Source organism: Lethenteron reissneri, chromosome 21 (assembly GCF_015708825.2).
Source record: "Lethenteron reissneri isolate LAM-NWPU_2019-01 chromosome 21, ASM1570882v1, whole genome shotgun sequence".
NCBI lineage: Eukaryota > Metazoa > Chordata > Hyperoartia > Petromyzontiformes > Petromyzontidae > Lethenteron > Lethenteron reissneri.
Window position 1 is genome coordinate 4966647 of NC_083799.1, and position 27261 is coordinate 4993907.

The 27261-nt window shown below is 43.7% G+C and overlaps 1 protein-coding gene across 1 annotated transcript in view; it reads left to right on the forward strand.

Annotated features, from left to right (window-relative positions):
• LOC133344971 (kinesin-like protein KIF28) overlaps positions 1 to 27261 on the forward strand; it is a 69607-nt gene that overhangs the window by 23644 nt on the left and 18702 nt on the right. The window contains exons 9-16 of the mRNA XM_061555304.1: positions 2601 to 2674; positions 3315 to 3375; positions 4041 to 4202; positions 4897 to 5000; positions 5701 to 5815; positions 6592 to 6784; positions 11014 to 11174; positions 19487 to 19635. Coding sequence (XP_061411288.1) covers positions 2601 to 2674; positions 3315 to 3375; positions 4041 to 4202; positions 4897 to 5000; positions 5701 to 5815; positions 6592 to 6784; positions 11014 to 11174; positions 19487 to 19635 — 1019 coding nt within the window. The remainder of the gene's footprint in view (positions 1 to 2600; positions 2675 to 3314; positions 3376 to 4040; positions 4203 to 4896; positions 5001 to 5700; positions 5816 to 6591; positions 6785 to 11013; positions 11175 to 19486; positions 19636 to 27261) is intronic.

The following is a 27261-nucleotide window of genomic DNA, read 5'->3' on the forward strand; positions in this document are numbered from 1 at the left end:
CCTGGGAGCCTTTGGGACCATTGTATGCAGTGTCTCCCTTTCATGATTCCGTTATTCTGGTTGTAAAAGGTGCTCACGTTTATGTACCATGTCTATCTTCACCGGATGGAGGGAATAGCCCATCCTGCTGCCTGGGTGGGAGCACTCACGAAACGTAAACAGGCAACCAGTGTTTATCTGTGCCCTTTTTATGGCCGTTTGGAATTGTGTCTCGCCCAAATGTGAACCGCCTCCAGTGTCATTCCATGTCTGCTGTACTGTACTTACATGGCTCAGTGGTATAATCGAGCAGCTCCCAGTTAAAAGGTAGCGAGTTCAAATCCTGGTTGATGATTGAGTAGGCCAATCATCTGACCATTATTGCTCAAATGATTACCACTTTTGGGGAAGTCAACAGTGGTGGTCCTGTGAATATACTTTCCCTGCCATAGGAATGTAGAATGTCTACCATTGGGTCAGGGCTGTGAACAGGAGATGAGTACTGAAGCAGTGCTAATTTGAACTGGAAATCCGTTTTTTTGTTGTTGAATGTTCCGACAGAATACATTTCCCTTCTATTCATTCTATGCTGGTTAATTTTGACCTGCCATGCTTTTCATGTACACTGATTTATAATGCGTTATAATAACGCATCGATTGGTATAAATAATATAATTTTAATGTAATGACATGTATTGGCATATTCTCACTTCTGTCAGATTTGTATTCTTAAATATCTACAGCATAAAACTAAGAGAGCAGGGCCAGTGCATGTATCTAAAACTTTTAAACAGAGCAGCATCAGCATGGTGTTGCCCCATTCTGCAGCTGTGCTGGGCTGTGCTGTTGAAATGTATGTTTGAAATGATGAATTGTTAAGAAATGTTTAGTTGCATTCGTCGATATCAGCAGATTGAGAAATTGTGGTCTCAGCGTCAATGCACCTTGCTTACATTTAATAAAAGTGTGTTTAGACATAAAGTTTGACGAGTGGAGTAGGATTTTATGTCCACCAAATATATGTGAGATAAATAACTGTACAGTGTTTTTTTAGAAAAAATATGCATCGTTTAATTAACCTCCTATGTTTACATATTGTCTTGAAATTATTCAGTTTACCATATATTGTCATTTGTAATTGCATATGGGAGATCAACTTTGCATCCTACTTTATTTAGTTCTTCAGTAAGTGTTTATCGTTAACTTACATTAGTTGTCATCTTATATTTTGTCATTGGCAAATATGAGATGATGAATACTTTCCTATTTTTTTAAATCATATTATTGTGTCCTTGTATATATCTTTGGAGATAAAATAAGTCCTTTGCTGACTCCTTTTCCAATATTTAGTGTGCTTCTTTTGTCATCGAACATCACTGTAGCTGTTCCATTTTTATGGCTTTTATTATATTGTAAAAATGTGTAATCCTTGGTTGTGAGAGCTTGAATGACTGCATCAATTTACACTGAATCAAATGCCTAGCTGCAAAGTTCGACTCAAGATCAACATAATAAACATTCATGTACAACAAGTTCACTTAAAAATTGAAGAGATATGTTGGATGAACACAACTTGAATGCCACATAAGAGTTTGCATACCTAGTGGTAATTATATTTTGATCCTGGTGTACCTTGAATAATTATTAAACCAGGATGAAAATGACCACAGAAGGATGAAGGGCTTTTGCAAAACTGAAATTCACAATGAAATGCCACATATCGAGATGGTTTGTTGCATCGATGACTGTGGGGAATGGCGATAGTTTGGGCAGGTCTTCAATCCAGCACTTTATAGATCATGACTAATAATGAAGTTAGACCAAAATTAATGCGATTTCTATCATGACTGTGTTACCAGTTACTTGGTATGGATAAATCTGTGGACATTGTATGTACTGTAAGGTACCATGGAGATAATTATTTGGGAAAGGCATAGTATATATGTGACTCATACTATTATTGTATTTTTAAGGTACACTGTTATTAAAACTGTCCAGCGTGATGGGCTTTGTTGTTTAGACACAATCATACAGCACGTAAGGATGTGTATGTGCACTTTGGGAATGTCCTTGTTTCCAATGGTAACATACACATGTAATTTGCCCTTCCCCTTCACATTAAAAACGTGCACCATGAACATGCGTGTGGGTATTTTTTTTACTCTAGAGTAAATTCATCACATGACAGTGTTCTATGTAATATTATCCGTTCACGCATTACGGTATACTAGACCGTCGCCCAGGTGTGTTTTGATAGAGCTTGACGGTTGCTCATCTCACAGCCTGGCAGGCAATATCACCATAGTTGTTGATTTTATTTGCAGTGCACTGGCCTTGTTCTCCAAAGGCACTCGGAGAGAAAATAAAATAAATGACTCAGCATGGAGCATTACGAAAACAGGGAATTCCTTGTTTTCATCCACGTCAGTGTTTATGGAATAAACAATACGGTACTTGAAATGTGTAACACCACTAAAGACAGCGTTGATAAGTCATACTTAACACATATTTTGTTTGTATAACATTTAACAATGAATAGGTATTATTGACGTTCAAGTTATTATTTTGTTGGATGTTTTCATTGCATCATATTGGTGTTGTCTTGTTTCCATTCACACCAGTACTGCCATTCCGAGACTCGGTACTCACAAAATTATTGAAAAATGCTCTGGGAGGCAACAGCAAGACTATCATGGTAAGAACCATCTTAATTTAATGTGCACAATGTTGCCCAAATTAGCACACTAAATAAATGCAGACAATCATTACTTCAGCCAGCTACTCTTTGCATGCCTGGGGGGTACTCAGTGTGGCCCAAGACCTGAGTTAATTCTATAAAAAAAAACCTATAAACTTTAAGAGGCCAAGGATTGCACTTAGATTTTTCCTCCATTTTCCATGCAATAATAATCATACTGAAGCCAAATTTCTCCGTATGTCCATTGCCAATACTATATAAAATGATGCAGTAGTCATGTATCATATGAGTAACCTTTCTTGCAGGTATAATATATGAATCGCTGATTAATGTGACAATGGGATTTGTACCTGATCGAGTCCAGGCACAAGCAGTGTATCTATTTTCGCAGACCATTTATTATTTTCAGTCCATTGCATTTTGAATTGTGCTGTTATACAATAATAATACATTTAATCCGTCTCTTAAAAGTATGTTTGATTAGCATTGCTGCTCGACATCAGGAACCTCAAAGTACTGTATGTTAGAATATAAGTGGCTAAGATAATGGTTTAATGGACAAAGAGACGTTTTTACCATCTCTTAAAGAATGGAGCCACAAACCACAGCTGCCCTTTTTAACGAATTGTCTGTGCAGATTGCAGCGCTGAGCCCTGCGGATGTCAATTATGAGGAAACCTTATCCACCCTCCGCTTTGGTGAGGTTTTACAACAGGCACTGAGAGGGGGACATGATGGCCCAGTTTAAAGGTCTTTAAAACGTTTCAACGCCTAGGGCTAGGTGTGTTTGCGTATTGTCTGGGAAGCCTTCAGTGGAGTCAGGAAATGGCCCTTTTGTCTCAAAGTAAATCCTGCTGATTTTGCTCCCAGCAAAGAGGATTATGTTGCCTCCTAACGTGTTTTTACCCTACACACAGCTGTTATGGTTACTCTTTCAGTACACACAGGAATGTGGATGGTTTTCCTTTCACTTAGTTTGGTCAAGGCTATCTAGTAGAGACCCATCTCGTCGCATTCTTTGACAGTTAAATGCGTGTGTCAAATTTCTCATTGCAGGATTTCTAAGAAATCTGTTAACATTTTCGCAGTAAAATTATTGAGTGTGATGTACTCCAATTTGACATGACAAGGGGTTCCCTTTAGTTATTGTGGAAAAAACCCCACAAAATAAAAGTATAATCTAGAGTACCACAAATGTCACTCATGTGTTGCAAACCGATTATTGTATTTGTAATGGCCGTATGTGCAAACTAAGTTTTGAAAATGAATTAATCATTATTATTTTCCAGGATGATGGATAGGAACTTCAAAAGCCATAACTGAGTGTGATTTTTTTTATCTGCCGGTTTTTGTCTGAACGCAGTGGACCGGGCAAAGGCAATCCGAGTGCAGGCGGTGGTGAACGAGAGCCCGACCAGCCGTCTCGTCCGTGAGCTACAGCAGGAAAACATGCGACTGCAAGAACTGCTGAGCCAGGCCAGCGACGGCGCTGAGAAGTCTTCCTCGCCTGCCTCTTTTAATGAAGGCAGGGCCATGTGTGATGTCACTACAATACCAGCTGCAGTGCCACCACTTTTCCCCTCGAGCCCCTCACGAAACAGCCGAAATAGATAGCGGACTAAAATTCAATCTACTGAAGTCTTTGTCTCATAAAAAAAACTATAGGTATCTTAGGTCAATGGTGGTGGTGAGCCAGAGGAACCACAAATCATTGACACAAAACATAGTTAACTTGGACCAGAATTGTACAACGGGCAAATTAAAATTGTAGTATTTTGTGAATAAATCTAAGTTTAAATTAAATGTACGCATAAACATCCAGGCTTATTCTGTTTTTGAACATTGTACATATACAGCCATTTTGTAGACGAGTGCCTCTCCCAAAGCAATGAAACGTTCTGTAAAGTTCGCTGTTTTGCAGAGATCTCATTTTTGTGCAGGGTCGTTGCAAGGGGAATCCTGGGGTGGGCCCTGCACCACCAAATGTCCCTGTGACCCAGCCAAGTTCTCTCTCTTAGCGGTGTGAATCACTGCTATTGTGCCCCCCCCCCCACGCAACAGCTCCACTTGCAATTTCTTCGAGCAGGAGCTGGAATGAGGCCTGTTTTAGCTCTAAGTAACCATGTCGGACCTTGAGGGATGTCTAGGGCTTGGGGTGACCATCATCCAGCAGTGGATTGACCTATTGATTGTATCTTGCATGGTTTTGAGTCGTGTAGAGTTGGAATCCCTGCGCCAGCAGCTGGAGCAGAACCGGCGGGAGATGGAGCACATGGCCATGAGCTGGGAACAGAGGCTGGCAAGCGAAAGGCTTGCACATCAGGTGCTCACCCTTGCTGCTTGTCCCACCCAGTGGCGCTATTCCACTTGGTGTGGAATTTCTCATGCTGGTTTCTTTGCCCTAAGCTTGTGTTTTTTGTCTTTAATACTTAATTTCTGAAAGTAAAGATGAACTCTAATGTATAAAGTAATTCAGATGTGTCCTTTTACGCAAAACCATAACATTGCTGAATTGCCTAATTTTTTGGTAAGATGTACATATTTTTGTAAGGGCGCCATGCTGGTGAGATATTAACTACCCCCCTGGTATACAGCAGGTCGTGGGTTCGATCCTGACCCTGACACCTGCTGTATATTTGGAGGTTGCATGTTCTTCCCGTGGTCGCATGGATCTTTCCTTCCAAATTTAGAATCAACATTCGTATTTGGCTGCTTTAAATTTCCACGTGATAAGCAACTTCATTGAGCTATCATTTGTGGCCAGGTCGCTTCTGAAAAAGAGCTGTATAGCTGAGTGGAACTTACCTGGTAAAATCTTGATTTAAAGCTTTCGTGACTGCAGGAATCCATACTCTCTGGTTCTTTCGGTAAAGTCACGTAGGTTTTCATTTTATACCTCCGTGACTTTACCGAAAGAACCAAAGAGTATGGTTACCTGGTAAAATATTATTTTTTTAAAGTTTAGTTTTCATATACATAAGTGTAGCTTAATTTATGCATTCTTGTCCTGGTGTTTCATGTAGCAAAAGCTGAAAGAGGAAAAGGAGCTGCGGGAAAAAAGGAAGGCGATACCTCACTTGTGGAACTTGAACGAAGACCCCGCACTTACTGGCCTTCTCTGCCACTTCATCCCAGAAGGTTGGGCACATTCCAGGGATCCCATTGTACCACCGACACAAACTGCATTTATTTGCACGCATTCTCAGAAATTCTCCTATGTGGCCTCGCATCCAGTGTGTTCTAATATGTGATTATTATTTGTTTCTCCTTACTTGCCTGGGATTGTATATAAGATGCAATAGTTAATTTTGAGCAATGACTTTAGATTTATTGAGGTACAATTACGATAACATTTACAAAAGGTAACTAAATTTTTTTTATTGTATATGTTTGCAGAATTTTAAACAACACACATTGGACACACACATGACACATCGCAACATTCCTTTGCAATGCATCACTTGGGATTAATGGCACGTGGAACCATAACATCTCACACAACCCAAACATCTCCAGCAAAATGCTCAGAGAAATTAATGCTTTCGGAGTGACCTAAATAATCTGCTGGTATGAACTGGAGCCAGTAGAGGCCAGCTGCGCCATATATGGTGACCCGCCCATGAGACTTTATGACTTTTTAACCAAAGAAGGAACAAACACAGTACCTTCTTAGGAATAATTTGGTTGGAATTTGTTACTGACTTCAATATGGTATAACACAACATGTAGATGTTTTGATGGTTTAAAAAAGTAGATTATATGCCTCAAAATTTAGTGTGACACAAATCTAATTATCACAAGCTTCTTCCAAACATACAGCCACTCAAAAAAATTCAACATATGGCACTCATACTTTGTAGCACTGTGACTTGACTAACCCTGTGGCTTTCCTCCCCGATGCCCGCATCCACAAGGATCCCTGTTTATTGGAAACGGAAAATCGGAAAACCCGGCTGGAATCATTTTGCACGGGGTCGGGGTGCTCCCTCATCATGCCTCGGTGAATAATAAGGATGGTGTTATCATCCTGGCACCGTCCCCAGAGGCCAGGGTGCTCATGAATGGCTGCCCTCTCACCCAGCCCGCCCTCTTGAACCACAATGACAGGTGAGATAGGGATTTGTAAGTGTGATGGATGATGGCGTGTATCCTTTGCACGTGTCACTGCTTGGATACCGAACCGAGACCCCAGTAGTTTCTTGAGGCCGAGAAACAAAATACTTTCAAAGATTGTTCAAGATCCTGGCGCTTTTGAATCCTAAAGTTATATTTTGTCCCAAACATTGAAGCTGGGTGGTGGATCAAAACTGGCATGAATTAAATAATAACATAAATAAACACTTTTCAGTATTTTGATAGATTTTTCGGTGTTTTTGGGAGGCCATCATTGTAGAACAATAGAATTAAGGACGTCTGATGTAAAATGCGTGTGCAAACTAACCTGAACTGGAGGCTGTTGCAAATATATAATTAAAAGTATTTCATTAAACTAATATGCTAGGCTTTCCAACTCGTCAGTGTATAGTTATTAACATCTTGACAAACTGCTCAGTAACATGATTTATATATATAGAATGTATCTTCTTGGTTCTTTCGGTAAAGTCACGTAGAAGGGACTTTACCGAAAGAACCAAGAAGATGCAGTCACGAAAGCTTTAAATTGATATAGAATGTATGTTCGCAAGAAGGGTTGGTTACTGGTGGTCAATATGAATGAGTGAGTGGCAGACAAAGGAAGGGAGCATTCCCGAGAGGAATTCCACCGTGCAGATGAAGGAATGAATTCAGCTCATTTGCAGGAGATATATTTTTGTTGAGATGTGAATTGTGTTAAATGTTTTAAATGCTACATTACCTTTTAATTTTATCGTGCGATCGGGTGGTGGTAATTTGTCTTGTTGGAATGGCATTCCTTCTGCGCTTCAGGGAAGGCATGCCAAAGAGACATGTCTAATGTTGAGTGCATGCATCTATCATTAGTTTACATTCCTTTTTTTAATTGCGCCTCAATTCTTGTCTGGTCAGCTGTTGGCCACAGCTTAAAACAAAGGAAAAAATGTACGCAACTAGTCCAGCTAAAGTGTGTGTGTTTTACTGCATTTACAGTTCTATCATATAGTGGACATGTGTGTGAAATGTCAACAGTCAGTGTAGATTACTTTTATTTAAAGCAGGTGTCGAGCAAAACGTTGAAAAAATCGATTGATCTTCCAATTGGAGTAAGATTTTAAGCATGTCATTTGCTTCAATGTATGATTAATGCTGGTAAACCTAAAGCAACTTCACTTTTTTTGAAGAGTCATTGCACGATTTGATATGTAGCTGATTGGTGTGGAGTTTTGTTAGCTGTTCAGCATTCATTGCCATTAAAAGAAACACATTTTCATTTCCAGACCTTATTAGACCTCCATATATTAAGCCATCTGTACATCCTGATAACAAATTAGAATTGATTCACCTTGTGTATCTCTTGAGTACGGAGGTCCATACAGTCAGAACGATTGTTTTTCTCTATACAGTATTGTGTCATTACCACATTCCCTATACCGATTGAAGTTATATTTGCTTCACCAATCGTAAAGGTAACCTCCATTTGTATTTAAATGAAAGTGTTTAACTGTGTTTCATAATTATTTTACTATCCATAATTAATGGAAACTGTTCAGTGAATAGATAAATAAGTCAAGTATACCCTGACCATTGGGACCTTTGTACCATGACAATAATTTTGTTAACCAGGTTCAGGGATGAAGCCAGATGTGTGAATTGTGTACACGTGGGAGTTGGGGAAAGGCGGGTTTGGTGTGATAGGATCCAGAATAGCTCTGCGATAACATTTCAATTTTTAAAGAAGTCACAAGCGTTCTATTGTCCACAGACAAATGCACTCGGGGAGACGTTTAGTGTGAGAACATAGCTAAACACAATATTGTAATTACTGTATTCATGTCCAGTGCCTTCCTGGGTTATGTATACACATAGATGAGAAACATGAACTCCGATTTAAAGTGTGAAATAAAAACGGAAAAGTACACTGTAATGGAGAGATGGATGATGAGAATGATAGTGAGATACATAGACAGGGATAAATGGATCAGAGAACAAATATAAAATTAGAGACATATTGACTGTCAAAAAAAATAATGTGGATTTAGGCAGACTGGTGATTACAGGGCAGCCACATCAGGTAACACACACGAGAGAGGACATCCACCTTTGATATGGAGCCATGACATCAGCTCATGTACAGAAGCGAGATGGATGGAGGCATCGCAGAGCAATGAGGGATGGGGATGATGTGGAGAGGCCTTCATCCAGCAGTATATTGAACAAGACTTACTGTATGATGATGTGTCCCTGGGTGAAGTAGTGTTATGACAAGATTCATATTTTTTTAACTCTTAATTATTTACTTTGTGAAAAAGTAGTGCATGTAAAGTAAAACTAAGCCAATTATTAAAGTAAATGTTAGCACCTTTAAATTCACCCAAAATAACTTTCATTATGACCTTTAAACATTGTCTTTGAATCTTGATTTGAAGCTTTCGTGACTGCAGGAATCCATACTCTTTGGTTCTTTCGGTAAAGACTACCTCAGCAGTATGTAACTCAGCTCACTTGTTCTCTCTAATCACTGTCTCCAGATGATTTGCTAGTCAGCTTTGATGTAGTTTCTCTGTTCACCAAGGTTCCTGTACCTGACACCTTAGCAATAATTCAAGACTTAGTCCAACATGGACTGAATCCTGATGTACCTAATCTGGTTAGGCACTACCTTACCAACACTTCACCTGGAATGGTACTTTCTACAAACAAAATGAAGGTACCGTCATGGGTTCCCCCTTATCACCAGTGATAGCAAATGTTTTCATGGAGAAATTTGAAACAGATGCCATCCAGGCATCTACCCTACGTCCTTCCTTGTGGAAGAGATATGTCGATAATACTTTCGTCATTTAGCCACATGGCCTGCCAGCTTTGAACCAATTTCTCAACCACATAAATTCCATACACCCATCCATCAAATTCACCATGGAAATGGAGAAGGATGGTAAGCTACCTTTCTTGGATGTTTTGTTTGAGAAGAGACCTGATGGCTCGTTGGGACACTCTGTCTACAGGAAATCCACCCACACAGATTCCTATCTGAAACCTGCTTCCCACCACCATCCGGCACAGAAGAATTCCCTTATAAAAACACTACACCATAGGGCCCACTGCATTTCCGACCAATACCACCTAGCTCGTGAACTGGAACACGTACACCAGGCCCTCAAGATGAATGGGTATTCGGACCGCATTATTCGCAATGCTGTTTCTCCAACTATAGAGAAACAACTATGGAGAAACAACCCCCTGAAAAGCCAATCAAAACCATCATGTTACCATACATAGCAGGTGTTACCAAAAAGATTTCCAAAATCTTAAACAAACACAAGATCCAGGTCCGATTCAATACAATACACAAAATCCGTGATCTAATCCCCTCTGTGAAGGATGTCATTCCTGACATTCAATATCCTGGAGTTTAAAAATTGAGTTGTACCTGCGGCAGCAGTTACATCGGGGAAACGAAACGACACATATCGGACCGTGTCCGCGAACCCAAGGCAGATTTGAAACACGGCAGAACCAATACCTCTGCCGTAGCTGACCATTGTTATAATGCTGTGGGCTCACATGATATTGTGTTTTCCGAGACCAAGGTACTCTGCAAACCTTCAGGCTACTATCAAAGGTTTGTTCATGAAGCCATCCAGATATATAAACATAACTTCAACCGAGAAGATGGATACAAATTTAGCAATCGTTGGAAGGATGTTATTAACCAGGTAAAACCCAAACTGCTTTATGGTTGTTGTCTATCATATCTGCCAGGTACTAGTCAAATTTTCTGAGTTAACTTCCGCCCCGCATCCCCAGCTCTCTCGGCTTCCCACTTCCAGCCCCACCCAATTCCCCCCGTCCAGCTTCACGTCCCTCTCCTAGCGTCCATGCAGCGCTCCCCTCCCCTGACCCCACACCCCCTCTCTCTCCCCCCTTGCCCCTCCCCCCCTTTCTTACCTATATAACCTCTTACCACGGCATCTTTCTCCCACTTCAGCAAAACCAAAAATCTCTTCCTGTGGTTTTCCCACCTGATGATGATTGCTTGTGTTGCAATCGAAACGTTGTGATTTATTTTATACCTACGTGACTTTACCGAAAGAACCAAAGAGTATGGGGATTCCTGCAGTCACGAAAGCTTCAAATCTAAACATTATGTTAGTTTGGCATTTCTCAGCCAGATGTTCCCAATACTTTTTGACTGTCACAATTTTCTCTATCTTCTCTAGGCTCCTGCTTGGTGCATCACAACTTTACGTCTTGTATGATCCCAAAGCAGTGTCTGTGGACTCTGGAGGAGATCGCAAGCAAACTGTAACGTTTGACAAAGCTCAGGAGGAGATTGCTTGTAACAGTGGCCTCTGCATGGCAGTGGGGGGTAATTACTCCGGTGAGTGCTACTTCATGCACATCACAAACTGAATTACACAATTCAATAAACATGTCCCATATTTTAATTTTCGGACCCTATAAGCAGTGGAAAGTACATTTTTATTGATAACTGGGAAGCTTGGTACTTGTTTTTTTGTGAAACTAATAAAAAAGCAAAGGCTATATTTGGTAAGAGTACCACTTAGTAGTGTATTGACGTTATGCAGTTACTGCAGATATAAGATATATTGTGGGTATATTTACTAGCTTTTTTTGTCTATAAACACGTAACACCACTAAATGTGTCCGAGAATGGTTCACCGCACCAACCACAACATTACGTTTAATAATACTGTCATACTATCGCTCATAAGGTGTGGAAGACACAGCAGTGCTCTAAGCACTGTGCTGATGTGAAGTTTTATGGATAGTGCCACTTTAAAAGGTCCACAGAACAAACACAGTGGATCAATTCTAATATCTTATTTTAAAAAATGCTCATGTCTTAGCAATTGACATTTCTCCATGGAAAACATGCACGGTGGGCGTATTACATTTTAAACCAGCTTAACCCATTTATTCCAATTTACATTTGTCTTAGGGAAAAATCTCCATGAATGAGAATGTTATGGAATTTTCCATTTTAGCTTCCTTCAAATTCTGAATCATTTAATATATTGCTTACATTACTTAAAACCAAAATCTCGAACCGTTCGTCAATGATACTGCCTTGTAAGAAATATATAAAAAATATATACAATAGGTGACGTTTCGAGCAATGGCCCTTCTTCATAGTAAATGTGCTATTGAACATGTGTTATTGAAGAATGTCTTGGGGAGGTTTTTTTTGCTTAATGGTGCGTGTGCGCTACTGCCAATGCAGTGTCACCAAATACGTTGATTTACTTTAAAAAGTAGATTTTGTGTTCCAGCAAGTCATATAACCATAAAGAATTTAACCAAATGAAACCCACCTAATACATTGATAATCACCGCATATGGAATTTGTATTAACACGGAAGTCAATAGCAGTAGCAACATGCCAGTCCTACCAGGTGAAGTGTAGATTTAAGAATACTCACAACAGCAACATAAATCAAATATTCTCATCTTCCACCATCACAATGGGATTATGTGTAAAACTCACAATATGGCTTAGTGTGGGTGTGTCAGGTTGCTTGTATGACAAGGTATTGTTACATGTGAGATGCATGTGGTAGAATTGATGCTAATTATATTTTCGGAAATGCTCATGGTAGAAAGGTAAGATTATGGATATAGTAAAATGGAGATGGATGTAGCAGAATGAACGTTAATTTGATATATATTTTTTAAATACTCACGTGACTTTATGTAAAAGCAAGAAAAGCTGAACATTTTTGAATTACTGAATGAAATAGAATTCAGCATTTACCACAACAGGAAGTCTCTGTGGCTACAATGTGGTTATAAATGATAAATATTCACAATATTTAGCATCTCTAGGGAACAAAATGCATTTGGACAGCACATGGCCACAGTTATTGTGATTGGGCTCTTAAAAATGAGCTCGTGAGAGGCCAGCTGTGGAGGCTGCTGATGCCGCCAATGTAGGCAGTAGTTTCGAGATTGCAATACTTCTGGTTTCTCATCGTCTTCATATATAGGATACATAATCATCATTATTTATTTGTAATTTCGATGTGTAATTTTACATCTTTATTCAATTTGAAATTGATGATGTGTATGAGTTCCTGGGTGAATTGTTGTAAGATATAACATTCTTTTGATTACCATAAGCCATGGTCTATCCACACCATCGCTGTCCCTTACAGCCCTATGATGACACAATCCATCTCACTCCTGCACATGAACTCAATCTTCCCGCTCTCTCTCCATAGCGGGCTTCTTCTCATATGTGTTCCATCTTTGGATCATATGCTATATTTTCAGCCTTGTATAGTCGCTTGATAGGTGAACAAAATATATACATTTAGTGTATGGATGTACACATAGAATAAAATCTAGAACCACTGGGACAGCTGGTATAGAGATCAGGCTAGGTCAGATGAAAGTATACTCTCCTGATGCTATTCATATTTGATCTAAAACTGAACACCAAATATGCAGATATTGTGTGACAAGTAGATTCATGTAGTTTTTGCCTAGGAGTTGTTTACTGTGACCTTATGACAAGTAATTGAACTGGCTATTAGCCTTTAGTGCTACACTCTCCAAACTGTGACAGTTTAAAATTTGGCAGTGTTCCTGAAAAAAATAATTAGATTCCATCCGTGCATGGAATTGTACTTTGGCTTTTCAAGATTGTTTTGAACCGACGAGCCAACATATCCACACGTGCTTTAAACTCTGTTCATTCTGCCACAATGGTGCTCTTAAAATTATGACAAGATGCACATTTTAGGCACATTCAAACTTTCCACAGCTGTGTGCGAGAGAACAAATGTTTGATGTCTGGTGCTGAAATGTATCGTGTTGAAAAGTGTATATCTTTGTTTTAATACTCTTTGGAAATTAGTACTTTTGTGCCAGCAGTATGTTTTTTTTACTGCTACAAAGATTTTATTTGCAAGATGGTAAAAAAATAGTCCTAAAGCATTTTTTATAATTCATATTAAAGTTGTTTTTGTTTGAGATCCAAACATGTCCTCCATTTTCCATTATTTTTGTGGACGGCAATTGAAAGATGGAGGGCGTCTCAGACTCATGGCTGGGGATTTTTTGCCCCCATTGCAAATCTTGGCAAGACAGTGCGGGCCTCCGTCTGGCCAGAGTTAACCGCGTAACGGGCGTGCAGCAAGCACAGCAATAGGATTCGCAGAAGCATTACATTTTGGCTACGTTTACTTTGAAGCAGCCTAATGCCAGCAACTTGGGAAGCCGTTTCCACATTTTGCACGCGTCTCATGACCAGTCCAGATGTGGGACCTGGCACGTTTAATCCAGTGTCCTTTAATTGTCTGGCAGCCATACGGTGCCTGCTGAGATAGTGCAGTGGCTAAGTTTATGATGTGGCCCAAGAATGGTGAAATAACAAACATATATCAAAATACTTTTTATAATAATATTTGAAACAGAGTTCTCCATTTCAATAGTATTGTTGCCCTTTAATACACTCTACGATATAAACTAGAATACAATGAAGTGTAAGCCTGAATTATTGTCAATAAGATTCGTTTGTGCTGGGTACCTCTATGACTGTGATGGCTCGAGTGGTTATTGCAAATGGCATCATGTTGTGTTCTTGTCAGTGTTGTATTACCAGGCATGGAGTGTTTTCATTCACCTATTGTGATTAAAATCCATTATATTGGTGTCTTAAAAACCCTTCAAAGTGCATTGTTAAGTTATTAATTGTGCATATAATAACGTAATTGACCAAGCATTGACATTTCTTCTCATGCCATTGCTTTAAATTCCCGTAAATTACTTGGCATCATCTTTATCAACCAAATGAAAACCATTATATTGGCTGTTTTTATGTACTGTATATACATTTTAAAGCGTAATAAATACAGCCTATATTTGCTTGCGGAATGAAACACATTGTTTATTCAGTTGTATTACGAAGTTAGCAAAAAAATGCAACCAACATTATTTTTAGCATGCCATCTTCAGTTACTACATTACTGTACGTCATGATTTAATCGCTTACTTTCCATACAGAATATGAACTCTGCATCCATCAAAACTGGGCAGCTCAGAAGCTGAGTTACATAATCTGAATACTGGATCACAACTGAAACTATGTATGTGGCAGGAGCAAATTGGATGTCTGCTACTATGGACATGGATAAAGAGAATGAAAACCACAGACTGTGAAGTGCTCTGGCTTGGGCAGAATAGTAGGATTTTGGCTGGGAGCAGCACTCACTGAGACAAAATGGATAGATTGGTGTACTTTGGCGATTTCAGGAGCCATGGCTTTTAAACTATTTATATTTTACCAGATAAGGCCCACTGAGCTATATATATATTTTTCAGAAGCGGCCTGGCCACAAATGATAGCTCAACGAAGTGGCTTATTACGTGGACATTTATAGCAGCCAAATACTCGAAACGCATGTTTATGAATGTGGACGTAAAAACCGGAGGACCCAATGAAAAATCCACGCGACCACGGGGAGAGGTTTTCGGAGCTTCCCGACTGATCCCCGCCTCTGACCTTTAGCCCAGTTATGCCCCGCTTATGGTTGCCTATTATATAACGCACCCATACCCGTAATTATCCCTCCTGGTCAACATATGGCACCCTGTCACTACACTAGTGTAGTTTCAGTCAGTCGGAGACGAGGTTTGTAGAGTCACCTTCTTTATTGAACACACACGACCTCGCCTACACACTATACAGTTGCTAGTCTATACACAACACTAGCCATCTAACATCGACGGCGCTGACCGAGACAGCTAACAGGCTATCTAGCAGCGCAATATCGAGCAAAGACAGCAGCGACGATGGCGACGAGACGACAGCAACGATGAGACTATCCAATCTCACAACCGGCAGCCTCAAGCTCCCGCTCTCGGCCCCACTAGCAGCTTCCAGGGGCTTCTAGATGGGCCCTCCATGACCCTTACCCCAGTTCTTCTGCCCTGCCGACACACCCGTGTATATGTTCACCGGCGTGTGTACTGTTTGTCCACCTCAGTTGCCGCTGCTAGTCACCAGCCGACGCTATTACACTACACTAGTACAGCACACCGGTGTGTTGGAGAGCAAAGCCACAACATTACAATCTGAGCCACAACGTTGTAAGTGTTCTGCCTTTGCCCTCCTACATACCGGTGTACGGTACTAGTGTAGTGTCTTGTTAAATTACTCACACCGACACGTTGTAACAAGTCACCTTCTTACACTTTATTTCACCTGTTCTCACGCCAGTTGTAGGCACTCCTATAACTATCTGTACGGTCACATACACTTGCTCTTATCTATTCTGCCCAGCACTTATCCTGCACTCAGTAATTCTGCACACAGCAGCTCTGCACTCAGCAACTCTGCACACAGCAGCTCTGCACTCAGCAACTCTGCACACAGCAGCTCTGCACTCAGCGACTCCGCACACAGCAACTTCACACTCAGTGACTCTGCATCTCCACTGCTGCCCCCACCTACGCTCCCTCATACCCGTTCACTTGTCTGTCCTTGGCGGGGGGTTCAGCCAACACCCGCCCGGCGACGGCGTGAGGGTTGAGGTCCCATTGACGGCTTGAGCGGCAGCGGCGAGATGTAGTCACTCTTCGTTCCTGGGCAACTCAACTCTCTGCTTATGCATACTCCCCTTATATATCCCACTTAAGCTGCCATCTGCCCAGCGCCCCTCGCCCTCGCTAATCCTTATCATCACCCCCATCTCCTGGCTCCATGGCCAACCCCATGTTCCCACGCGCACACCTGTTCGACCTCAGTTGCACCCGCTTCTCCCCTTAATTACTGGCGGTTTGTCGGTGCAAACCTCATGTTGCAACGCACACATCTGTTCGACCTCAGTTGCACCCGCTTAACAGAATGCACCGTGTATATCTCTGCTCTACACTAGTAACGAATTGGCATGTTCTGCTTAAGTGATATGTCGGGTGGTGGCGGGTTTAACGACACATTTATATATTTACGCGATCTAACCTTAAAAACCTGTATTATGGATGATATTGGTCGTGTTAATGATTAATTGAATGTGCACTGAGTGGAGTTCCTTTAGTCCCACTTGCCCATCAATGTTCACAGAGCCCCAGCGTGCAATCGACCTATTTCCTCCCCGAGGGTTGGTTACCCCAGCCTAGAATAGGTTGCTCAGTACTGTTGACAGAGTCATGTGAGCAACTGACCTACCCATTCCTGGACGGTTGATTACCCCCAGCTTGGAGTAGGTTGCTTGGTTATTGCCTTGTTCTATTAATAGAGCCATTTGGTGAACCGAACCCACCCTTCCTTGGGGGTTGGTGACCCCCAGCTCCGTGTGTTACTCAGTGTCCACTTGCTTGTGATTTATTAACAGTCACGTGAGTAACTGACCTCCTCTTCCTCCCTGGGGCTCATCGTAGTTTACTCGGTTTTAACTTAGCGGGTGGTTTTAGCCAGCGAGTAACCATCCTACTCCAAGTATTCATAAATTAATAATTTACTTGAATTCGCACTATGGGGTTTAGTGTAATTAGGATTTATCCATAAGGGTTCGTTGTACGTAAATATGAATCTAGTTCAGTGTTATTTCATACAGTCAATTATATTGACATGCAATTGTCCTAAAGATTATATCACAGCCACACCACTGAAGCACATTGCTGCTCTTTGGAACATACATTTCCAAGTTGATTATGCATAGGTAGCATTACAATTATTTATATGCATTTCTCCACTGAGTGTTATTGTGCTGAGAATAAAAGGTCTATGTTTTCACTACATTCTGGAATGCACTTTCCTCCTCTTAAAATATTTCTGCTGGAAACTATTCTTAAAGAGCCTCAGCACCATACTCGGCCATAATATGTCGTTTGCAAAATATCGTCAGGTTCTGCAATTTTCATATCAGGGCTTTACGACTCATTGCACCACCATTGAGTTGTAACATAGCCATCACGGTGGTGTGTAGCATAGATCGATAAGGTTTGCTTATTGCATCTCACCCCTCTATGGGACGTCTGCCAAAAACAATACCAAGCTGCAGCGTGTACACAATTATTTGGCACGTGACGTGACGGGCACTGCAAGATCCGACCATGTCCGTCAAGTGTTCACTGAGTTACATAGCCTTGCTATTGTTGAACCAATACATAAGGTCGCATTCATTGCACACAGATTGCTTGCCACAAATTAACCACAATACCTTTCTGATCTCGTCAGGGAACATGAACCATCACGCGAACTCCAGTCATCCTCGCAGCGGCTTTTGGCTAGCGATCGAACAAAAACGATCACTACATCGTGCGCTTTCGGATGTGCTTCTGCGGCCGTCTAGAACGCTATCCCTTCCGATGTTAGGAAGCCATTGGAGCAATGCACTTTTAAATATAGATTGAAAGCGAATTTCTTTAAACCTTCGTTTTGTATTTAGTTTGTTGTCCTTCCCCTGCACCTCCAATTACCACGGGTGGCTACGTACGGTGGGAAAGAAGTTCAACATACATACATATTTTAACAAGTGTTCAAATGTGGATACAAAACATCGCATACTACATTTACCATTGATATAACCCAACCTATATTTGGAAGGCTAAGATTGTGCTATATAAGCGATGGACACCTCGTATTGTACGAAAAGTAATCGATTTGTACGTCAGGCAACAACCCAACGTTCTGATTTATTTGAGATCAAACACCTCCCAGCCAATCAGAACGCTCCTGCTCTCCCGTGCGCTCGGCAGGTGACCGGTGCACAGGGCGGGGAGGCGGGGGCTGCTGGTGGGGGTTGCCATGCACGAGGTGGGGTGGGGGCGGGGCACCCGGGGGTGCAAGCTAAAGTTGTTGGGGGTAGGACCAGTCTCGCAACGGTGGACAACTACCCCACGTCTCTCTGATTGGCTGGAGCCCATGCCACAAAAGCATCATTTTTGCAGTACCGTACAGTAAAATGTTGTCAACATTTTTCTTGCTTTTCAACATTCTGGCTGACAAACAACATCAATTGGCATATTTGTCCACACGACAACCTGATTGTGTTGGCTTTCTCGGGTAGTGGATGGTTAGAAAAAATGGCATACCTATGCAATCGGGCCCAAAATAAACTAATTATGAATAATAATAGTGGTCAGAAGAGCCTACATATAAAATTAAATGTAAGCCTGCATGAGATGGAATGCTTGCTCTATGCAGTATTCATGCAATATTGCTCTACATGTGAGGGACATCTCATTTGAAAGAAACATTTTCAAATGTTGCATTGTATTTTAGATCCCGATATACACATTCGGGAGCAAGGAGTTTAATTAAGCCTTTGCCTGTGGGCTTAGCAACTACGTTGCTTAAACAACAACATTAAGTGCAGTACAATGTACTTATTGGCAATGGAAGAATGCTAGATGGAAAATAAATATCATAGGAATATACAGAATGTTCTTATAATTTTGCACTTTTGAAAACTACATTGAGATTATTGTCATTATTTAACAATATACTGCATACCGATGTTTTTTAGATATTCATAAGACTGATATATGAAATACGAACGTTATTATATAAAAGCATCATCGTGCGCTTTTATATTACAATTACGCACTTATGAGTGAAACAATACAATCGTGTTGTTTTTTTTACTTGAACTTCTCGAATGACTCTTTAAATAGCATTCCCTGCCAATAATGCCAGGATGATCTTGCTGACCCCGTGATCCACAGATGATGCGCTGATTTGGGAGGATTTGCTGTCCTTGCTGCCGGCGTTGTGGGAAGGTAACGGCATCGGAGAGGAGCTGGGAAAGGGGACGCGTTTCGAGGTGGTGCTCACCGCTTCGGGGGGTCATGGGAAACACGCGGGCCTCGCGCAGGTCTGTAGCAACCTCCCTTCCGACTTGTCATCCTCCTCGTTGTCTGTCTTTTCTCCTGGATTATCTCACAGGAGTTTGTATAAACGTTTAGATACATTTAACAGGGACGATTGGCGAGAAGACTAAGATCAGAGCCAGTGAACATGATGTGGAATAATGATGACAATGAATAAATTAATGTTTGATCGCGAATCAGATATCGTTTTCATGGAAAGTTAGTGTTAAAACTATTGACATTGAATGTACTAGTGTATGTACTGTAATGATTTATTGTTCGTTATGGCACGATAGAGTATACAGATACACGATGCATATTTTCTGCCATTGGAATATCAAATGACAGTCATACGTGGCCCTGTTATAGCCTATTTATGATGAAGTCATTATGAAGCATATTCAGTCGAATGATTCACCCGCTGGCAGTTTGATGACTTGTCGCAATTGAGGATCATGATTAGGTTTTAAGAATATCGATACATTTTCAATATTGTCGTGAATGGTAACACTTCTCGTGGCTGCAGGGTCTGCATTAACTTATTTGATACAACACATATGTATAGAAAAACGTGGCATTTTATACACATTATTTGATGGATGTATCATGGGCTGAAGTACTTTCATTGATATATCAATGAATAATTCCATACCTGTTTAAAACATTGAATGATGGCCATCTCTCGAATCAGTGGACCTCCATCTTTGATGTATTTTCGGGTAGTACTGTGTGTTGTTCAGCATCATGTCCGACGTTTTGTTCGCCTACATCAGTGGCACAGCCTACATTAGCATCGGCTGGCAACTGCTCAGTTCGATTCCTGAAGAAGCTCCCAGTACGGGGAGCAAATGTCAGACATCATACCGAATGATACACGATACAAAGGGAAAACACATCAAATAGCTGTGCAGCACAATCGTAAAGACCTATACATCAATGGACCTCCATGTTGAACTGTACAATACTGATGGAGTTGGCTATGTCTGTATTTTTGCCCATAGAGACGTACTTAGTGAGTGAGGGAACACCACAACATTATGGCACGGAAATCAAAGGCTTTGGGTCAGACTTTGATCAGTGCCATCTGTCAGGGTTTTAGATCACCTTACACATGTTGTCCACATTTGCTGAGCATGTGATGTAATGGTGAGGATGATCTCATGTACTCTTTTAAAGACATGTAAGGTACACCTCAGATGGATTTAATTGTGGTTGTACTTATTTTCAAAGGAAGATGGTACATTGCACGGGCTCATTTGACATTACACAACACCAAAAATGTTAACAGATATGAGGATGTTGTGAATTCCAGTAAATATTCTCCGGGCCAACCATGTACCCTCTTGGCTCAGTAAACTAAACCGTGTTTATATCGTGGTTAGTTGTAATGGTTGAAATGGTTATTAAAATATTTCGTGAATTAAACTTCTCATTTTGTGTCTATAAAAACTTAGATTCAGTCCCATGGGTGAATGAAGGAAAAAATAATACAATAATAAAATGTATCCTTTCTCCTGATTATACATTTCCATGAATGTCTAACAATATGACATTTCAGTTACAAGACCTACTTGTTTGCAAAAATACTAGAACGTTTTCAGACCACACCGAAGTATATTATATAACATTTGGCTGTAGCATTCTATTATATCTACACAGAATTGTGGCCGCTTTCTATTAAATGGAAACTTTCAACAGATGTCCTGCCAAATGTGTCATTTAGTACTATCAAACTGTACAGTAAAACACGTGGAAGCCTTATGAGTGTAAAGTTGGTATTTCACATTTAAAGAATGCCAATTCTTTCTTGAGGAAGAACACCAATTAGATGCACTTTATCTCCCACCCTTCTGCCTCAGGAATGTCTGCACTACTGAGATCCTGGGTGAAAGCTTTTAGGGGTGCCACAGTGGTGAGATGTTAACTACCTCGCCTAGTATATAGGAGGTCGTAGTTTTGATCCCGACCCTGACGCCTGTATATTTGGAGTTTGCATGTCTCTCGCTCCCCGTGGATGTGTGGATTTTTCTCTGGGTTCTCTGGGTTTTCTCTCCATATTTATAAACGTGCTTACAGTATTTATCTGCTCTACATTTCTACAAGATAAGCCACTTCGTTCAGCTGTCAATTGTGGCCAGGTCGCTTATGAATAATAGGTAAATAGCTCAGTGGGCCTTACCTGGTAAAATAAATATTCAATCTAGATTTGAAGTTTTCATGACTACAGAGATACATACTCTTTGGTTCTTTCGGTAAAGTCACGTAGGTATAAAATTAAATAAATTAAATCACGCGTTTCGCCCCCCCCCCCCCCCCCGCATTTTGTCTGCTCGTCCTCTAAACGTTTTCGCAGCACTCCCCTCCCCTACCCCCCCCCACCTCTCTATCTCTCCCCCCCCTTGCTCCTCCCCCCTCTCTTACCTATATAGCCTGTTACAGCTGCCCTTTTGCCCACTTCAGCAATTGTTTCTTGCTGTGGTTGTCCCACCTGATGACGGACGTGTGTGTTGCGCCCGAAACGTCGTGATTTTATTTATTTTATTTTATACCTACGTGACTTTACCGAAAGAACCAAAGAATATAAAATCAATATTGTTTCGCTTAGTTTTTAATCAGTGGAACATTTTCAAAACTTCAGCTGCCTACTGGTTTGACAGTGGGCTTGCATATGTAATAAACGACTTCCACGACGGGTTGAGACTTGCGTCCTTTCTTTATTTAGTGATGACTGCTCAGCTTCCACACCGACCCCGAGTCCTCCCCTTGCCTCTCCTTATATCCCTCTCGGCGGAGCAAAGCTCCACCTCTAACCACACCCCCCTCAGAACCTTCCCGATGGTTCCTGCATGTACCCATGAGCTCCACCCATGAACTTTGGCCCAGATGGAATCCTTAGACCTGATTGGCTATGACCGATGCAGCAGTGCCTATGCAGCCCTCCGTCACCCGTCGGTGTGCTCTCTCATTACATCACCCGCCCCCCCCCCCCCCCCCCCCGGGATAAAAAAAATTAGCCGTCCCGGCTAGGAAGAAGGTTAACCCAGATAATGGGAGAGCAATACCACAGAATCCGACGAGAATAAGAACAACAATAACAGAATGCATAAAATTTAGCGCAACGAACGCAACACGAAAGAACTAGCGTGAAATAGGAAGGATTAACGAAATCAGCTTGACTTGGAATAGGTCCGCGACGCCGGACCATCCCCAGCATCGACGTGCGGCCTCGCTGGCTCCAACGCAGTGAGAGGTTGAAGTGCCGACGGTGCAGCGGTGGATGCAGCCGACGTCGTGGGGCTGGCTCGAGCAGAGTCGTCAGCAGCAGAAGTCCTCAGGGCCTGGGCGGAGTCCTTCGGGAGATCAACCAGCAACTGGGTTGGCGTGTCGGATGCATCAGACCCCGGTAAGCCAATCTTTAGAGATGACGAACCGACGTGCGGAGGAAAGAATGGTTTCAACCGGGATGTGTGGACGAACCAACGACGGGATCCCGCCCGGATGCGCACACACTGAGGATGCCGAATTTCAACCAACTCCACAGGCCCCTGCCACGGCCTGTGCAATTTGGGAGAGGTGCCCACAGGCACCTGAGGGCAACGAAGCCAGGCCCAATCACCCACAGACTACGGTACTTCACGGCCAGACCTTCGTGCACAACGTTTGTTACGAGCTTGAGTTTTGGCCGTGCTAATTCGCGCCGCCTCCCGTGCTTCAGCAATGCGGCGTATGGAGTCCCGGACGTGGTCGGGAAGGGTTTGTTTGGGGCCCTTAATGGGCGTCCCCAACTGCGCACCAGGGCGGAACATTCTCCCGTCCGTACATGAGAAAAAATGGCAAGTGTCCGGTGGAAGCGTGTGGGGCCATCCGATAGGCAGAGAGAACGCCAGGCATATGCAAATCCCAACCGGCCTGTTTCTCACTGGCAGTGTGACAGAGCATGGCAGTCAAGGTACGATTTAGTCGCTCGACCATCCCATCAGTCTGCGGATGGTAGGGCGAAGTCCTGATCTTTTTAGTGCCCAACGCGTCACAAACATCGAGCAGTAATTTGGACGAGAAATTCCGACCTTGATCCATGAGCAATTGTCAGCCAGTCACGAACACAAGATGTCTTGTCAGGGTCCGTAGCGATACCGTTGGAGTTCACAATGTATTCCAAGTAACGCATGGAACGTTGCAACAGATGACATTTTTTTGGTTTAAATTTGAGGTTAGTGGAACGCATCCTGTCAAAAACGGCCCGCAACCGTCGAAGGTGTTCCTCGAACGACTGAACACAATATCATCCAAATATATGAGGCACGTGTCCCATTGCAATCCCGCCAAAACGAGCTCCATCAAGCGTTGGAATGTGGTGGGAGCAGAATTTAGTCCCATGGGAAGACAGTTGAATTGAAAAAGTCCCTGAGGCGTGCGGAACGCGGTTTTCGGCTTCGAAGAGTCATCCAGGAGCAACTGCCAAAACCCATAAGAGAAGTCGAGAGTCAAAAAATACCGCGCTCCCAACAGCGAGGGAGTTATCCATCCATGGCAGAGGGTACGCATCGGCCACAGACACCTTATTAAGTTTGCGAAAATCGATACAGAACCTGAGATTGCCATCCTTCTTTTTGACGAGAACAACCGGTGCCCCCCACGGGCTGTTAGATGGGGAAATTATGTCAGCGGCCAGCATCTCATCCACCGCGCTCTGCACCCATCTTTTTTCCGTGAGGCTCAACCAGTGGAAGTTCTGCCGAATAGAACTGGCTTCCCCGGTATCAATGTGGTGGGACAAAAGCGACGTGCGACCCAAATCGAAATCATCTTTGCTAAAGACGTCAGCAAACTCAATCAGCAGCACACGCAACTCCCCGCGTTGATCAGCGGCCAACGATAAATTATCATGGTATAGCTCGGCAATCAAACGATACGTCCTCGTTGTAGTCTGTAAAAGTGGTAATGGCATGAGCCAGTACCGTACCAGCAGGGACCAAAACCCCTTTTGGACCCCCATTTTGAACCTGCAAAATGGGGTCTGCCCGGAACGGACAATCGTTTGAGCGCCCGCAAGAGAAAGACCCTTGGTAGCGGTGTTCGAGGGGGTCAAGAGTATTCCCGCCGCCGTATGCGCGCTGCAGAACCCTTTTCGATACCACAATGGAACGAACATCTGGGACCCCAGAGGAATTTCGACCGTAACATCCGCCAGTGCCTGAATGGCAGCGCATGGCGGCGAACGACAGAGCGGGGACGGCAGAAAAAAGCTATTTACGTCCTGCGGGCAACTCAAGACACCCTTGATCGACGAGGATTTTAACAGGCATTCTCCTGAGAAAATCAGTGCCCAACAAGCAGGGCACCGCCAAAGATCTGGAAATCAAGACCGGCCCTGACGCAGCGACATTTCTCATAGCAATATGGGCATCCACCTGACCGATGATGCCCATACTTCCCCCATTGGCAGCAATGCAAGTGTCAAAAGCCGGCCAGACCCGTGAAGCGGGAATAGATAGGAGCTGGAAAATAACATCGGAGATAATAGTGGCGGATACGCCAGTGTCTACCAAAACCCGAAAATCCACACCCTGTATAGGCACCGTCGAAGATCCCGCCGCTGCAGCCACGATGCGGCACGCTAACTTCCTCCATTGCGTTATCGAGAGCGGCCAATCCCCAACAACAGTATCCAAATCGCGATGCGGTGGAATTCTTCACGCGTCAAGAGATGCCTCAGGTGACAATTGAGGCCGGATGTCTGACGCATACCGACTTGCCTGCCCGGAGTTGCGGTCCCTCGACGAAGTAGCTGGAGCTGCGGGAGGCGTTGGAGGACGAGAGCGATTCCGGCAATCCCGGGCGAAGTGGCCCAAGCGACCACACTTGAAACACGTAACAGCAGCCTGCCGAGCAGCCCCCTCGTCACCCCCGTGCGAACTGTAGGACCCCCGGCGACGTGAATCAGCCCCCCGCCGCGGGTCCCAATGAGGAACGGCGGCTGCCAGATACCCATTCCCCGCGTCATCGGGGATGTGGACGACCTTCAATGGCAACCATCCTTTAGGCTCACCGTCACGAGCCGGGTCACCCATTCCAAGCAGCCATCTGGGCCCAATGCTGTAAATTGTCTTGCGCGTTCAGGCACTTGGCGGCCCACCGGAATGTCAGCGGCTCGTAACCGCACACAGGCAGCTTAACCCCCGTGTCCTTTGCCAACTCTAGCATCTTACCCAAGATGAGTATTTCAAGCTTGGCGTCAGGATAAGCAGCCATCGCCAGCGCCAGCAAAGCACCGCGGTAGGCCAGGGAAGACTCATTACTCCCGCGCCTACGATGCATGAGTTTCCACTGGGTATCCGAAGGCGGCTCATAAACCTCAGCCATCACGGCATACACGTCCTTCAACGTCTTCTTCTTGCCCGGAGGAATCGAGCGGAACACCGCCAGTGCCTGGTCATCGAGCACGGTAGGTAACACACCCAAGGCCTCCACTTCCGTCCACCACACTGAACGGAATGCCGACTCAAACCGCCATGTGAAACCGCTCCAGTCGCCGTCCGCCACGACAAATTCCTTGATGTGAGGAAGACGGTGGCTGCGCCCTCCTCCGCCGCATTCGGCAGTGGCAGCCCCGCATGGCGGCTTGCCACACGGCTCCACAGAAATGGCGAGGTCCGACCGCACCTCAACAGCCACGCCCAAGATGGCGGCCTCCTGTCGCGTGGCATTCACCGCGGCCGTAATGGTGGACAGTCTTCCCACGAGTGCAATAGCAGCCGTCGATTCCAAAGGGGGACCCTCCGAGATCCCTTGAAGAGGCCTCTGCTCGTGGCCCCTCGGCGACACATCTTGTGACCGTCCCGTCACCGCAGATGACGCGACCAGTGTCACCAGCTGGAGAAGAACAGTGCGGAGCGAGTCCAGCTGCTTCGCAACATGCTGCCAGCCCTCGTCCGTGCGTGGACACGAGGATGGCGCCGCCGCGCCGTCCGTTTCTGGCGCGATGACCGCACCAGCCGAGGTTCCAGTAACTGGGTCCACGGAACTCGGGGTCGGCAGGTCCTGGGTGACTGAGTCGTCGTCATCGGAAGACGCCACAGGTGGGTTCTTCTTCTTGAGATGCTTGGACGTCTTCACACTCTGTTGTGTTGTCAAGAAGAACCGCTTCTGACTCCAGTTGTAATACACGACTTCCACGACGGGTTGAGACTTGCGTCCTTTCTTTATTTAGTGATAACTACTCGGCTCCACACTCCCTTCTGGATGGTCACCCTCTCTCTCTCCCTCGCTGAATGCACGCGCTCACTGCTCCTCCGTCCCTGGGCGGCTTCCCTCGCTCTCTCTCCCCCGCGCACCACTGGTCGACGGCGCGCCGGGAATCGGGAGAACTTCGGCCCCCGAGACTGCCACGTGGCTGGTGGCATGACGAGATGGCGGAGATGCAGTCCGGACTCCAGGCTTCCACACCGACCCAGAGGCCTCCCCTTGCCTCTCCTTATATCCCTCTCGGTGGAGCAAAGCTCCGCCTCTAACCATGCCCCCCTCAGAACCTTCCCGATGGTTCCCGCATGTACTCATGACCTCCGCCCATGAACTTTGGCCCAGATGGAACCCTTAGCCCTGATTGGCTATGACCGATGCAGCAGTGCCTA